We start from the raw sequence: 12603 nt of genomic DNA on the forward strand, positions 1-12603 counted from the left end.
CCCAAGTAAATGTATACAGTATTGGATCGTAACATCTCTGTGCATGCCCATATGCAGAAAGCTCTTCCTTCCATTGAGCTGAATTTGAATGCATTCAAATCAGAGCACACATCAATCTATGAATTGTTTATGAATGCAGACGAGGCAGTTGTCACTAGGGATCATGAGGCTGGCAAATGCTAGAATCCAGTGGCGTAGTGTGGGGGGTGCAGGGGGGGCCGGCCGCACCGGGCGCAACATCTGGGGGTTAGGGTTAGGGGGCGCAAATCCACGGGTTAGGGGGTGCAAATTACTTGCCTTGCCCCGGGTCCTGACAACCCACGCTACGCCCCTGCTAGAATCCCTAGCTGTGGTTTGCCTGGCCTCACTGCCATTGTGACAAACCACAGTTTACTGTAATATTTGAGCAGAGCCTTTGTGATAGAAGAATTATTCTTTTTTTAAAAATGATATTTATTGAAAAAAGAGTTTTTTTTTAAATTACAAAGAAAAAAGACAAAACAGAAAAAGAAAAAAAATAAAACCATCATTTTCAAATTCTCCACTTTCATTACCTTCTTTCTATGACCTCCTCCTCCTCCCTTTTCTTGTATCTTGATTAATAGTTGTCACAGCAAATCCTTTCCATAATTCATAGTATTCTGTCATTACATTACCTTACTCTATTTTCATCTTATCTTATAAAAAACCTTAAAGCTTAAAACTTAAATCTTATTTTACCAACTTCTCATAACCATTACCTTTTTACCTAATTCTTTAAACATTTTTACAAGAGCCAAGTAATTTCATTTCAACATTTTTCTAACATTCATCAATTTTATAAAACATTCCTAATGATAGAAAAAAGAAGTAAGAACAATCCAATCTTCTTCCAGCGTCCCTTCCTCCTGGTCCCGGGTTTGTCAGTCCTTTTTATCCCATTAGTCTGGCACATTAACCTGGTGATCTTATATCCGAGGCCTTCAAGTCTCTTCCATGTCCCTTCCGCAGCTCTTCTTCATATTTTCCTTTCACTCGTGGGAACTCCAGCCTAGTAGTGTTTTTGACCCTTTTCAACAAATCAGCCCCTTTCCCATAGTCCAGATTAGGCTCCATGTAGTATTTTAAGACATGTTTCAAATTCCCTCCAAAATTGAGAGCCCCCACAGCTCCAAACATCTGACGGCCCATTGCCAGACTTGGAAAGTCCAAACATCTCTGCATAGGGGGGTCAGTCCAACCCCCCATTTCCAAATCAATCCAAACTTTATCTTTCCAAATCTGGTTTTTTCCAAGTTCATTTGTCAGATCCAAAGGCTCATTTTCCTGCAGGGCCAAAAGTTCCTCCCTTTCTGGCGCCCAAGATTCAGCAACATCCTCTTCTTTCAGCTGTTCTGTCATGGCACACTCCTGTTTAAGTTCCTGGGTGGGCTCCATATAGTTTCGCACTACCTGTTCAAATGTTCTGGCCGCATTAGTCATCAAATCCGTCTTCTGGCTTAACTGATCCAATAGGGCATTTATTTTACAGAAAGCACCCAACAGTGCTTCTGAAAACATTGTCCTGCAAGGTCACAAGTCCTTTCCCACGGTTGTAATCTGTGGCAGCTGCAAGCTCCCTAGAATTAGTTACAATTTCACAGTCCCCCTCTAGGGGGAAAACTTCTGGTTGTTCTTTCTTTTAAGGACAATAGCAACAAAGTTTCCTTTTTTTAAGATATTTTGTCAATATTTGTTCCTTTAAAATGCGAAAGGAAACAGTGGAATCACAATGTTACTCTTCTTTTAACTATCTGTCAAAAACATTTGTCTCTGGTCAATGAGCTTCAAACGTCAATTCTGACACCCCGCTCCAGGATCAGGACGGTGGAAAGTTACTTTACTTTAAACTCACTTCTGCAGGTTTAAACAGTCCAAAAAAAAGATCCCCCTTCTTCTCCTGCTACCGAAGGGGGGTTCAACGATTTTAAATGGTGAAAACCAATCCTTTGAAAGTGATTTTCTAAGCTCTAGTTTACGTTGTCTTTGCTTTCTTCTGACTACAAGGAAACGGAAGGCTGACTTCCTGTTTAGACCTTCCCGTTTCAGTACCAAATTAAGGTAAATTTTTAAGTCCAATTCCTTTCTAATCGCCAGTTCTTATTTGAAGTCCAATTGTTCAATGTTTAAGTACTCACGGGTGATTATTTTAGATGCCAAATTGTCCCAGGAAAAAGGCAGCGCTCTCCGGCAACGGCTATGCGGCTTCGCTCCACGGAAAAAGCAATTGACTCACAGGACCGCGCCACTTCCCCCTCTTCGCTTCGGAGCCCGTTAGTGGGTTCCTTTGCGGGTTGGGGGGGCGCTAAGGGTGCCCGCCGAGTCCCACGGTCACAGGCTTCATCCGCCTGTGATTTCTAAAAGGGTCCCCGCTTCGCCGCAGCGGAAAAGACCCGTTTCACGCGGAGCTGGTCCCTCCGGTTCAGAGGGAGTCCGCCATTGCCGATGGCGCCACCCCGGAAGTCGATAGCACAATTATTCAAAGTGGGGGGGGGGCGGTCTGGATATATGAGCACCCCTGTTTGAATTATAATAGTTTCAGTCTGTGGTGGGCACAGATTGGGCTTTGAACTTGCTCGGACTTGATTTGGGATCACACCACATCAATAGCTTAGCGGCAGAGCGCACTTTGCATGCAACAGGTGCCAGATTCAATCCTAGGCTTCCCCAGGTTGAGCTCTGAAACCCATTGCTGGCCAGTGCAGTGGACTGAGCTAGCTTGGCAAATGGTCGGACTCACTGGAGCACAACTTCCAAGCATTTTGATGATTGCACGCCTGTGCCAAATCCAATGCAACCTTATGAGCTTAGGAGCCTTGATGTGAACAAAGGGCTTACGGTAACAGAGGTAACTGTTCCGTTTATTTAAATGGACGCAACCAAGTCACGTGTACAGCTCTTTGAGTAAAGAGAATTGCTGATCCATTTGAGTGAGTGGGTCATTCGGACACACAAGTGGTCTGTTGATAAGCGGGTGGCTTCCCCCCCCCCCCCCATGCAACACTGCTTTTCTTCTACAGCCTTTCAGAATTGCATACAGAGCTCTGGGCAAAGGGCGATAACATTTTGGCAAAACCTATTGGTTCTTTTGCCTTGGATTTTGTTTGTAGGAGGCATTGCTGAAATAGGCAAAGAAGGAAAATAAGCACTGAGGAAACTAATGCAGCAAAATAAATCCATGGCGTGTTTAACTTAAAAGACTCTTCAATCCAGGTAATTTGATGCCTAAGTAAGACAAAAAGTGAGAAATGTGCGTGTAAACAATCTTCTTTCTATAAAATAACTTGCAAGCTTAAAAACTGCTTTAAAGTGGTGGGGAGGGAATGACTGATGGAAGTATAGTCAGGATTCCAGTGGTGTTTGTTCCCTGGACCGAGGTTTTACAAGCACCCATTACTGGAGCTCCCTGTACCCTGTGAAAAACCATTCCTGAACTCAGGAATGGCCTTTGATGTATCACAAGGACAAAATAGGACACAGGTTGCCATAACAGTTGCATGTGCAAGTTTACAAGTACAAATGCAAAATTATAAATAATTGTTATAATTTAAATAGAAACACCATGGCAGGGGAGACTTTCCAGGTCATCAGTACACCTGCTCAGTCTGCTGCCCAGGTGTCAGTAGTTGGGGTGGGGACTTCAAAGCCATTCCCTGTTCTCTCTGCTTATGGTTCTTGATCTTTAAACTGGGCTTGGACTGGAGAGCCCTTCAAACACAGTGTCATCCTCTGTAAAACAGGACACATTGCCATCTTTAAATCTGTTCTTCTTTTGTGTGCACAGTCCTCTTTAGATTCCTAAATTTATAGGAAAATGTCAGCAATATATCAGTCATTGCTACAGAATACTATACAGAATAGCTATTCTGTAGTTTGGAGTAGTGTGTGTCTGGCCTGTTGGAATTTTGTAATGTTGTGTTTATTAAGCTGTCTTGTAATACTGTGTTTGGTAAGCTGTATTGAACTTTATAGAAAACGGAATGCAAATCTTGCAAATGAATATTTGCGTGCCCAAGGTTGACTAACAGTTCGAAACCGTCTGTATTTTACACACTAAATTGTCCTTATCATTAAAATGCTAATTAAATTGTAAACATCTGTTACATTCATAGTTATAATGAAAATTGGCAGCTACATCTTTCTTGTGTCGGTGTTCTTGCTAGCTTAAGTCCAATTTGCATACAAATTTGATTGGGCATTGGTGTAAATGTCCCTGACCTTTAGAGGAAACGTTGGCGGGATTCTGTGTTTGATGTGATAGTTCTTGATGGAAGTGAATATAGCTGGCCCCTCTGGTTATCTTTAACCTGCTAGTATTGTCAGAAATGTTTAGGGAAAGAGGAGCAAACACTTGCTTGACAGTGGCCTCAGAGTAGAAAGAAAGGGTGGGGTGTTAATATATTTTGCAAGTACTTCTCTCATTCTAAGGCTGCAAATCTGTGCACATGTCTCCCAAGAGTAAGCAGTACTGAACACTGTGATTTATTCTAATGATCCTAAGCATGCATAGGAACACACTCTTGATTATTTAATCCGTGGCTGTCACCCACCTCCTGCATTTTTCACCCTTGCTTGTTACATTTTTTTGGTATGTTCTTGAATACAAAATTAGTAGTTTAGCTTGGATTTCTACAACTGCAGTGAAGTTGCTAGGAGACAGCTCTAGAGCTCTATGAAGCTCTTAGTGGTAAAAATGGTTAAACATACTACAGTCCTATACACCAGTAGTGGAACCTTCAGACTCTTATTTTCCATCATCCTTAGCCAGCTTGGCCAGTGGCTGGGAATGAGAGGAACAGTAATCCATCCACAGCTGGAGGGCCACAGGTTCCCCACCCTGCTGTGCATTCCTGCTGAGTTCAATGGGAATAACCCCCAGATATGCTAAATAGAAAGGGACGCGGGTGGCGCTGTGGGTTAAACCACAGAGCCTAGGACTTGCCAATCAGAAGGTTGGCAGTTCGAATCCCCGCAACGGGGTGAGTTCCCGTTGCTCGGTCCCTGCTCCTGCCAACCTAGCAGTTCAAAAGCACGTCAAAGTGCAAGTAGATAAATAGGTACCGCTCCTGCAGGAAGGTAAACGGTGTTTCCATGCACTGCTCTGGATCGCCAGAAGCGGCTTAGTCATGCTGGCCACATGACCCGGAAGCTCCTTCGGCCAATATAGCGAGATGAGTGCCACAACCCCAGAGTTGGTCACGACTGGACCTAATGGTCAGGGGTCCCCTTTACCCTTACCTTTTATGCTAAATAGAATTGTAATCCAAAACATTGGGAGGAGGGAGGTACCAGGTTTGCATAGACTTTAGTCTAAAGCCATGACTTTAGTGATTAGGAATCCATTGTGGTGGACCTCAGGCTCTTGCTCCCCATTTCCTCTTCACATGAGAGGAGGAGACCAAATACTTTTTTTAAAGAAAAGAACAAGCTGCAGTTCATCATTTAAAAAACAACAACCTTTCCTTAGAACAAACCACTGTTCCCCAAGTTCCTACAAAATGTTCTAGTTCACACGTAAAGTTAAACCATGGTTTACATTAGTGACTCCTCCACTCCCATCTTCTCCTCTCATATGGCCAGGAGAATGGCGTCTGTGCTTTCCAAGAACTTCAGCTTATAATGATATCATTACATTACATATCATTACACACAAACCAGGAGTCCTGGTTTAAAACAAGCCAGCTTCATAAGTAATGTTTTAAAGTTAGCTTGCTTAGAAACTGACCAGAGGGTATTTTTTTTTTAACAATGATCCTTGGTTTCAACATCATGCTAGGCTAAGATTCTTGCAAAGCAAAACTGTATTCTGCAGAAGCCCTCCTCTTGGTCACATGCGGGGGAAAGGACAGGAGAGTACACAAGCCTGAGATTTCACTCATGAAGGCTCATCTGCGCTAAACCATTATATGCAAATATTACCAAAAGTGGAAACTTCAATTTTCTTCCTCTCATGCGTGAAGAAGGAGAAGGGAGGATGAGATGCGCATACATGTCTGTGGCTCTCTATAGTACATTCCCAATGACCTCTAAACCATAGTTTGGGATAACCTAAGAACTGTGACAGAATGCTGTTGGAACTGTATTCCAGCAGTGGGTTGGGCAAACCCCAAAGTGGGTGAGTACAGATACCCACACCTCAAACATACATGTAATCACACAAACATAGACATGCCATATCTTCTCCCTACTCAGCTGATCTGTGTAGGAACAGGTGGGTTGTTTTCATTCAGATTGGAGCATGCTGGCTAGAGAAGTTCAACACGCCCCCCCCCCCAAGATGTAAATGAAAATTGCATCCTCTCTGCTTCTCAGCCGATTGGTCTAGATCAACTGAGGAGTTGCAACGCACCCAGGGTGGAGATGAAAACTGCCTGTTGCTTCAGCCAAAGTGACAGCTGTCAGTTTTCTTCCCAGCCACAGCACGAGGAGGTCAAAGCCTCCCCATGCAGCACTCTGCAATCACGATGAAAACTGGACCACCTCTGCGCCTTAGTTGGATCTGTACTGTTCAGCTAAGAAGTGGGGAGGGTACTGCTTCCATCCCAGTGCTGGAATGAGAGAAGCCTGGCAGGCTGGAGTGGGGGTCCACATCCCTAGTTTATTTGTTTCTTTATGGTCCTTGCCTATATCTTCTCGCCCAGCATGACCTTGAAAGCAGGTCGTTTTAAAATATGTATATAAGAATAAGATGGACAAAAACCATAAAGCTGAGCCAATGAGTCAGTATTTCTTCTCATGTCAGTCTTACCTAGAGCCTGTGCAGACAGAATTGCTGGCTCCCTCTGAATACTGGCAGCTACAAGAGATCAAGAAACGGCGACAGGAATGCAAACTCTCAAGGAGCGACCTAAGTGCTGCTTCAGGACACATTGGCACCAATGTCGACTGCGCCTGACGCTTTTTAGGGTTCCCATTTAGCCATCATTTGAAGCTGTGGTTGTGTGTTTGACCCTTGGACTCTTCTCTGGCTTCCGTGAGAAGGCCTACTCAATGTGTGCACAATTCCCAAGCTGTGTGCCAAGGCACACACACTGAAGTTTAGGGGGGGGGGAGTGTGCTGTGGCTGTCAGATATTCAGGGATCACAGCATTATGCCCTGTACCCTATTATGTATCATTTTTTTGTTTTGTGGGAAGCTTTTCATTTTGAATGCTGATGGCTTCAGGCTAAATGCTTTTGGGTATTAAGTGCTCCCTATTTGCTCAAGTGGTGATGAGTCATGGGGAAATGCTAACTCCCTTGAGGTTAGAAAGCAATGGGTACCTACAAATGCAAATTGTAAGGGTGCTTAAAAGGTAAAGGTAAAGGACCCCTGACAGTTAAGTCCAGTTGCAGATGACTCTAGGGTTGCGGCGCTCATCTCGCTTTACAGGCTGAGGGAGCCGGTGTTTGTCCGCCAACAGTTTTTCCAGATCATGTGGCCAATATGACTAAGCCGCTTCTGGTGAAACCAGAGCAGCGCACAGAAATGCCGTTTACCTTCCCGCCGGAGTGGTACCTATTTATCTACTTGCACTTTTGGGCGTGCTTTTGAACTGCTAGGTTGGCAGGAGTTGGGACCGAGCAACGGAAGCTCACCCCGTTGCGGGGATTCGAATCGCCAACCTTCTGATCGGCAAGCCCAAGAGGCTCAGTGGTTTAGACCACAGCGTCACCTGCATGCTTACATACCAGCAAAATTCAGGTTGCACAACTAAAGTTAATTTGATACTCTTGTGTAGCAAACTTGCTCCCTTCTCAGTGTCGCTCCCTTCTCATTCCCATGCCTTGGCCCCTGCTGTTGTGCTACCTGCCTTCGCTTTTGTTCCTCTACCCAGCTTTGACTTCATGCAATTCCAGGATTGTGACGCAGCACTGCAAATCCTCTAGTTGGGGCTGTGCAATGACATTCTATTATACAGAGCGATAAACAATTGATGAGCATCAGAGTGCACTGACAGACTTCAATTTGACAATAACTGTAACATCCAATTGAAGGAAAGATACGTAATTAAATATAACATGTGGATGTTGTACTGGACTTATGGTTAATTACTCAGAGCGAGCTGTTAAAGCTTTAGACATTCTCCTCCAGTTTTCTTTTCCTGCTTTCCCCCCCACGTGCAGATTTACAGAGGATGGTATTTGCATGTTAGAGTGCCTTTAGCAGTATTTTTTTGTATTTATGAATACACTTGAATAAGCTCCTGACTTACAGATAATTAAGCACAACTGTCAACGTGCTTCTCAGGGCTTATGCAAACTACAGGCACAGACTTACTTAGAAGATTTTAAAGAAAGTTTTGCATTCAGTAAACAATGGGGGAGGAAAGTTGGGTTGTATTTTTTGCACATTATCTGTCAGGATAAATTCCTCATAAAGTAGAAACACAGCCAGCCGGGTAGGGACATTAACAACAGTTTGTGATTATTCAGTTTGTCAGCCACGTCTCATGCTATATAGTTTTCAAAATGCTAGTAATCTCAGTGCCTAAAAATAAGTGCAAACATGAGGCCTGAATGACAACACAAACAACAAGGACCAAGGTAAGTTGCACAAAAGACAGAAGGTGAGATGGCTCAGCTTTAAGCAAGTCCTTGTTAAGCCATGTTGACCAGGTACTCAACAGAGTACACAGCATGAGAGGAAGAATGAAGGGAGTTTATTTGACAGGTATGACCATTTATCTAGTGAGTGAGGTTTAAAAGAGCACTCACCAGGGCATATAAAAGTGCACTTAAGAGGAGCCCCGCAGGACTAGACCTAAGGTCCATCAAGTCCACTATTCTTTTCCCACAACCAATTTCCTATAGCCCTGGAAGTAAAACAAAACTCAGCTAAATTGGCAAAGAAAAAGTGATTTATATGTGATATAACATGGTGCCACCAGAGGGCGCTGTGGAGTCCCATTTTTCTCTACCTGATTTTCCCCTGTTTAAATTTACAACGCATTTAACTGAAACGCTTCTTTGACGTGTCTCGACCCAGCCTTAGTGGTGATTGATTGATTGATTGATTGAGATGAGATGCCAAATCAAGTAATATAATGCTCCAGCATACACAGAACCGAAACAGCAAGAGATCTGTGGGGACCTGGCCTTCCCCTTGTTGCTGCTTTGGTGAAAGTTTTATTCTGTGAACCGCTCTTGAGATCTTGTGATGAAGGGTACATAAAGTTAATAAACGAATAAAACTCATGGAAGCATTAATATATTAGTATGTGTCAGAAATAATATCTCCAGGGCATACTCTCCAACATTTCTCCAATGAAACAGGGATGTCCTGTTCTATTATTATTATTATTATTATTATTATTATTATTTATATCACTTATATCCCACCCATCTAACTGGTTGCCCCAGCCACTCTGGGCAGATTCCAACATATATAAAAACATAATACAACATTAAATGTTAAAAATAGTTCCCTATACAGGACTGCTTTCATACGTTTACTAAAGGTTGTATAACTGGTTATCTCCTTGGCTTGGGGGTTGCATAACTCTGTACCTTCCAGTATTACTCCGATGAAGATAGGGACATCCTAAGGAAAAGCAGGACATTCCGGGATCAAATCAGAAACCAGGACAGCTTCTATAAATCCAGGACTGCCCCTGGAAAATAGGGACACTTGGAAGGTCTGCCAGGGGGATGGCTGTTTCCATCAAATCACCTTGTGCTATTTAATCCCTTGGAATGTAAGATGTGGATGAGGCAGTGAAAGATTCTGAGGCCAGGTATGGAGCATAGGCGAGTATTCAACAGCCCTTTGGGATCCTATGAATAAAGCAGGGATTGCTAACCCTTTTAGACTAATGGGCACATTTGGATTTTTGAGCAAGGGAGGGAAAGGGTACCCATTCTGAGCACTTCAGGACCAAGGGAGTGGCGGTGGTGAACTTTGTGGGCTCCAGGAGAAGATCTGAAGAGCACCAGTGCACTCATGGGTGCCATGTCAGCAACTGCTGGCATAGAGTTATTGAGGCAAGTATCGCAGTGGAGACATCTATCCGCCATCACTGTCAGAATGGAATAATAAGTGATTTGTACGAAGGAGAATCTCTGCTTTGGCTTTGTGATGTGTGCAACTTTTATAAAATGGTGCTGATGTATCTTTAAGGAACAACTTTTTTGTCCTGTGTAGCCTGTAGAATATGAGCTGTGTGTGTGCAGCTAGCAAAGAGCAGCAAGTCTGCTTGTTTTGTGTGCTCCTCCTGTTTCTTCTTAAACATTTGGCCTTTAGCCTTCAAATAAAGTCAGTTGATGCCATATAATATATTTGGTGTGTAGCCTGTACTTAACAGGCTTGACAAGTCATGGTCAGGTAAGTTGCACGTACAGAGGGCACAATTTTTAATATTTTTCTGGAGAGCCAAAATGCTTGAGGCTATGATTGGGCTCTTCGTTTTATCTTCATGCTTTGAAACAATCTGTTGGAAGGTGGAGGAAGACACCCGTTTGATGGAAATGTAAATTTGAAGAGCTTTTGTGGCTGGCAGTTTTGAGGAAGGTAGATCAGTTGACCGAAAACTCAAGGAGGTTTGGCATAATGAGAAACGGCAGTATATTACTTCCTTATTAAAACAAGAATTATAGAAAAACATAGGGAGAAGCATCCAGTAAAGGATTACTGGATGAGACTGATGGGAGTTGAGGTTGTTTTGATGAGCTAAGTGGGAAAGATAATGAACTGGGTGGTTTGAACGGAAAAAGCAGATGGATTATGAAGCTGTCTCATTGCTTGTCAAACTAATATAATTGATTCATAGACTGAGGTTGTAAGGGACTATGGATTTGGTAGATAGTTCATTGGAGTGGGATAATTTATAGTAGTGCATACTTTAAGCCAGTGTGGTGTAGTGGTTAAGAGCGGTAGTCTCGTAATCTGAGGAACCGGGTTCGTGTCTCCGCTCCTCCACATGCAGCTGCTGGGTGACCTTGGGCCAGTCACACTTCTTTGAAGTCTCTCAGCCCCACTCACCTCACAGAGTGTTTGTTGTGGGGGAGAAAGGGAAAGGAGAATGTTAGCTGCTTTGAGACTCCTTAGGGTAGTGATAAAGCGGGATATCAAATCCAAACTCTTCTTATGTAGTTATGACAGTGCTGTGATAAATATAAATAATTGTAATAAAACCTATTTTTCATATGCCTGGTTTTAATAATTAGCAAAATCCTCAGTTGAATGTGCAATTAATTTGCATCATCTAAAAATCATGTGACCCACATACAATGTAGAACATCGTGCAACATGTACTTCTTAAGGACCTTTTTATGAACTGAAACTTCTAGCTTTGGTTGCTGGGGCAAAGTTTCTCAGTTTTGCAGACTCCAAACAGTTCTGATAATGTAAAAGTCCTTTTTGTTCTTTATGAGGACAAATTGCATTCATTATTACCACCAAATGGTGATGTTTAGGTTCAAACAGAATTCACCAGTAAGGATTGGGGGCAGGGGCATGTTTTAATGCCTACAGTGTGGATTAAAGTGTGTGGGGAGTTTTATTTAAATAAATCCTTTTTTTGAAATATTTTTCTCTCTGCAGGCAGCACGTGCCACACAACTACGCTCCCTACCCTTGTCCGCACGCCTACGCTCATGATGCAGCCCTCCCTGGATATCAAACCATTTATGTCCTTCCCAGTGGATGGCAGTCCTGCTGTCGGACTTTTCCCAAATTTCAATACCGTGAGTAACCAATGTTGCAATTCCCCACCCATCCACCCAACTGCCCTTGCTTTTTTGCTTTCTTTGCTCCCTACAGTGAAGCACATCACATGTTGCTTGTTGCCAATGGAGCCATAAATGTTAGAGAAAGGTAGACTGGTGCTGTGATCCCAGGAGCAGCAGAGACTGGTGAGGCCATGGTGGAGCACTATTCCTCTCCTGGCTTTCCAATATGGAGGGTCTCTGGAGCTTACTGAGAGAGCAGAGAGACAGGAAGCTTGGCAGGGTGGTGTGGTGAAGTGGGACCGATCCGATGCTGCACCGTGCCAAACTCCTAACTCCCCGCTCCCACTTGGCAAGTCTCAGTTGCTCATTGTTTTGGAGCACCGGGGTGCCTCCTCACCAGCCACTACTGCCCAGAAATCTTTGTCCCAGTGCTTAATGAATCATTTGACCTTTGTGAATGCTTGCCGCCTATACAGCTTGCTTCGTAAACTTTGGCTTGTGAGCGCAGCTTCTTGTGGAAATATTGAGAGGTAGGATGAAAAATAAGCGTTATATTCACCCTTGTTAATTTTGATACACCTAATCTCTCCACTATTCACCCTGATCCCTGTCTGAAACGTTCTACAGAGACCGGTGGATTATTTCCTCCCTGGGAAGCCATTAAAGAGATATTTAAACTCCCCCTCCCTTTTGCACTGAGCTTATGAGACTTGATCAGTGAAACTGCAGGCAATGTTTGCCTTCCCTTAGGATACAGCTTTGCTCACTGTGCTAGGGCAGCCTACCTCTCCCTGATGCCCCGATGATGCTTTAGAGTCCCCCTCTCACCACTCCTGACTATTGGCCATGGTGGCTGGGGGCCAATGGTCCAAGAAATCTGGAGGCTTAGGAAGAGGTTAGGAAGGCTGCCGTTGTGTCATATTGAGGCTGTGCACC

General features: G+C 43.6%; 1 protein-coding gene across 8 annotated transcripts in view; it reads left to right on the forward strand.

Moving 5' to 3' along the window:
• ZNF385B (zinc finger protein 385B) overlaps positions 1–12603 on the forward strand; it is a 190421-nt gene that overhangs the window by 112869 nt on the left and 64949 nt on the right. For all 8 annotated transcript variants that reach the window (XM_080971330.1, XM_080971327.1, XM_080971329.1 and 5 more), the window contains one exon: positions 11540–11682. In XM_080971330.1, coding sequence (XP_080827456.1) covers positions 11540–11682 — 143 coding nt within the window. The remainder of the gene's footprint in view (positions 1–11539; positions 11683–12603) is intronic.

The sequence above is a fragment of the Podarcis pityusensis genome, assembly GCF_964106645.2.
Source record: "Podarcis pityusensis genome assembly, chromosome: 1".
Classification (NCBI taxonomy): Eukaryota; Metazoa; Chordata; class Lepidosauria; order Squamata; family Lacertidae; genus Podarcis; species Podarcis pityusensis.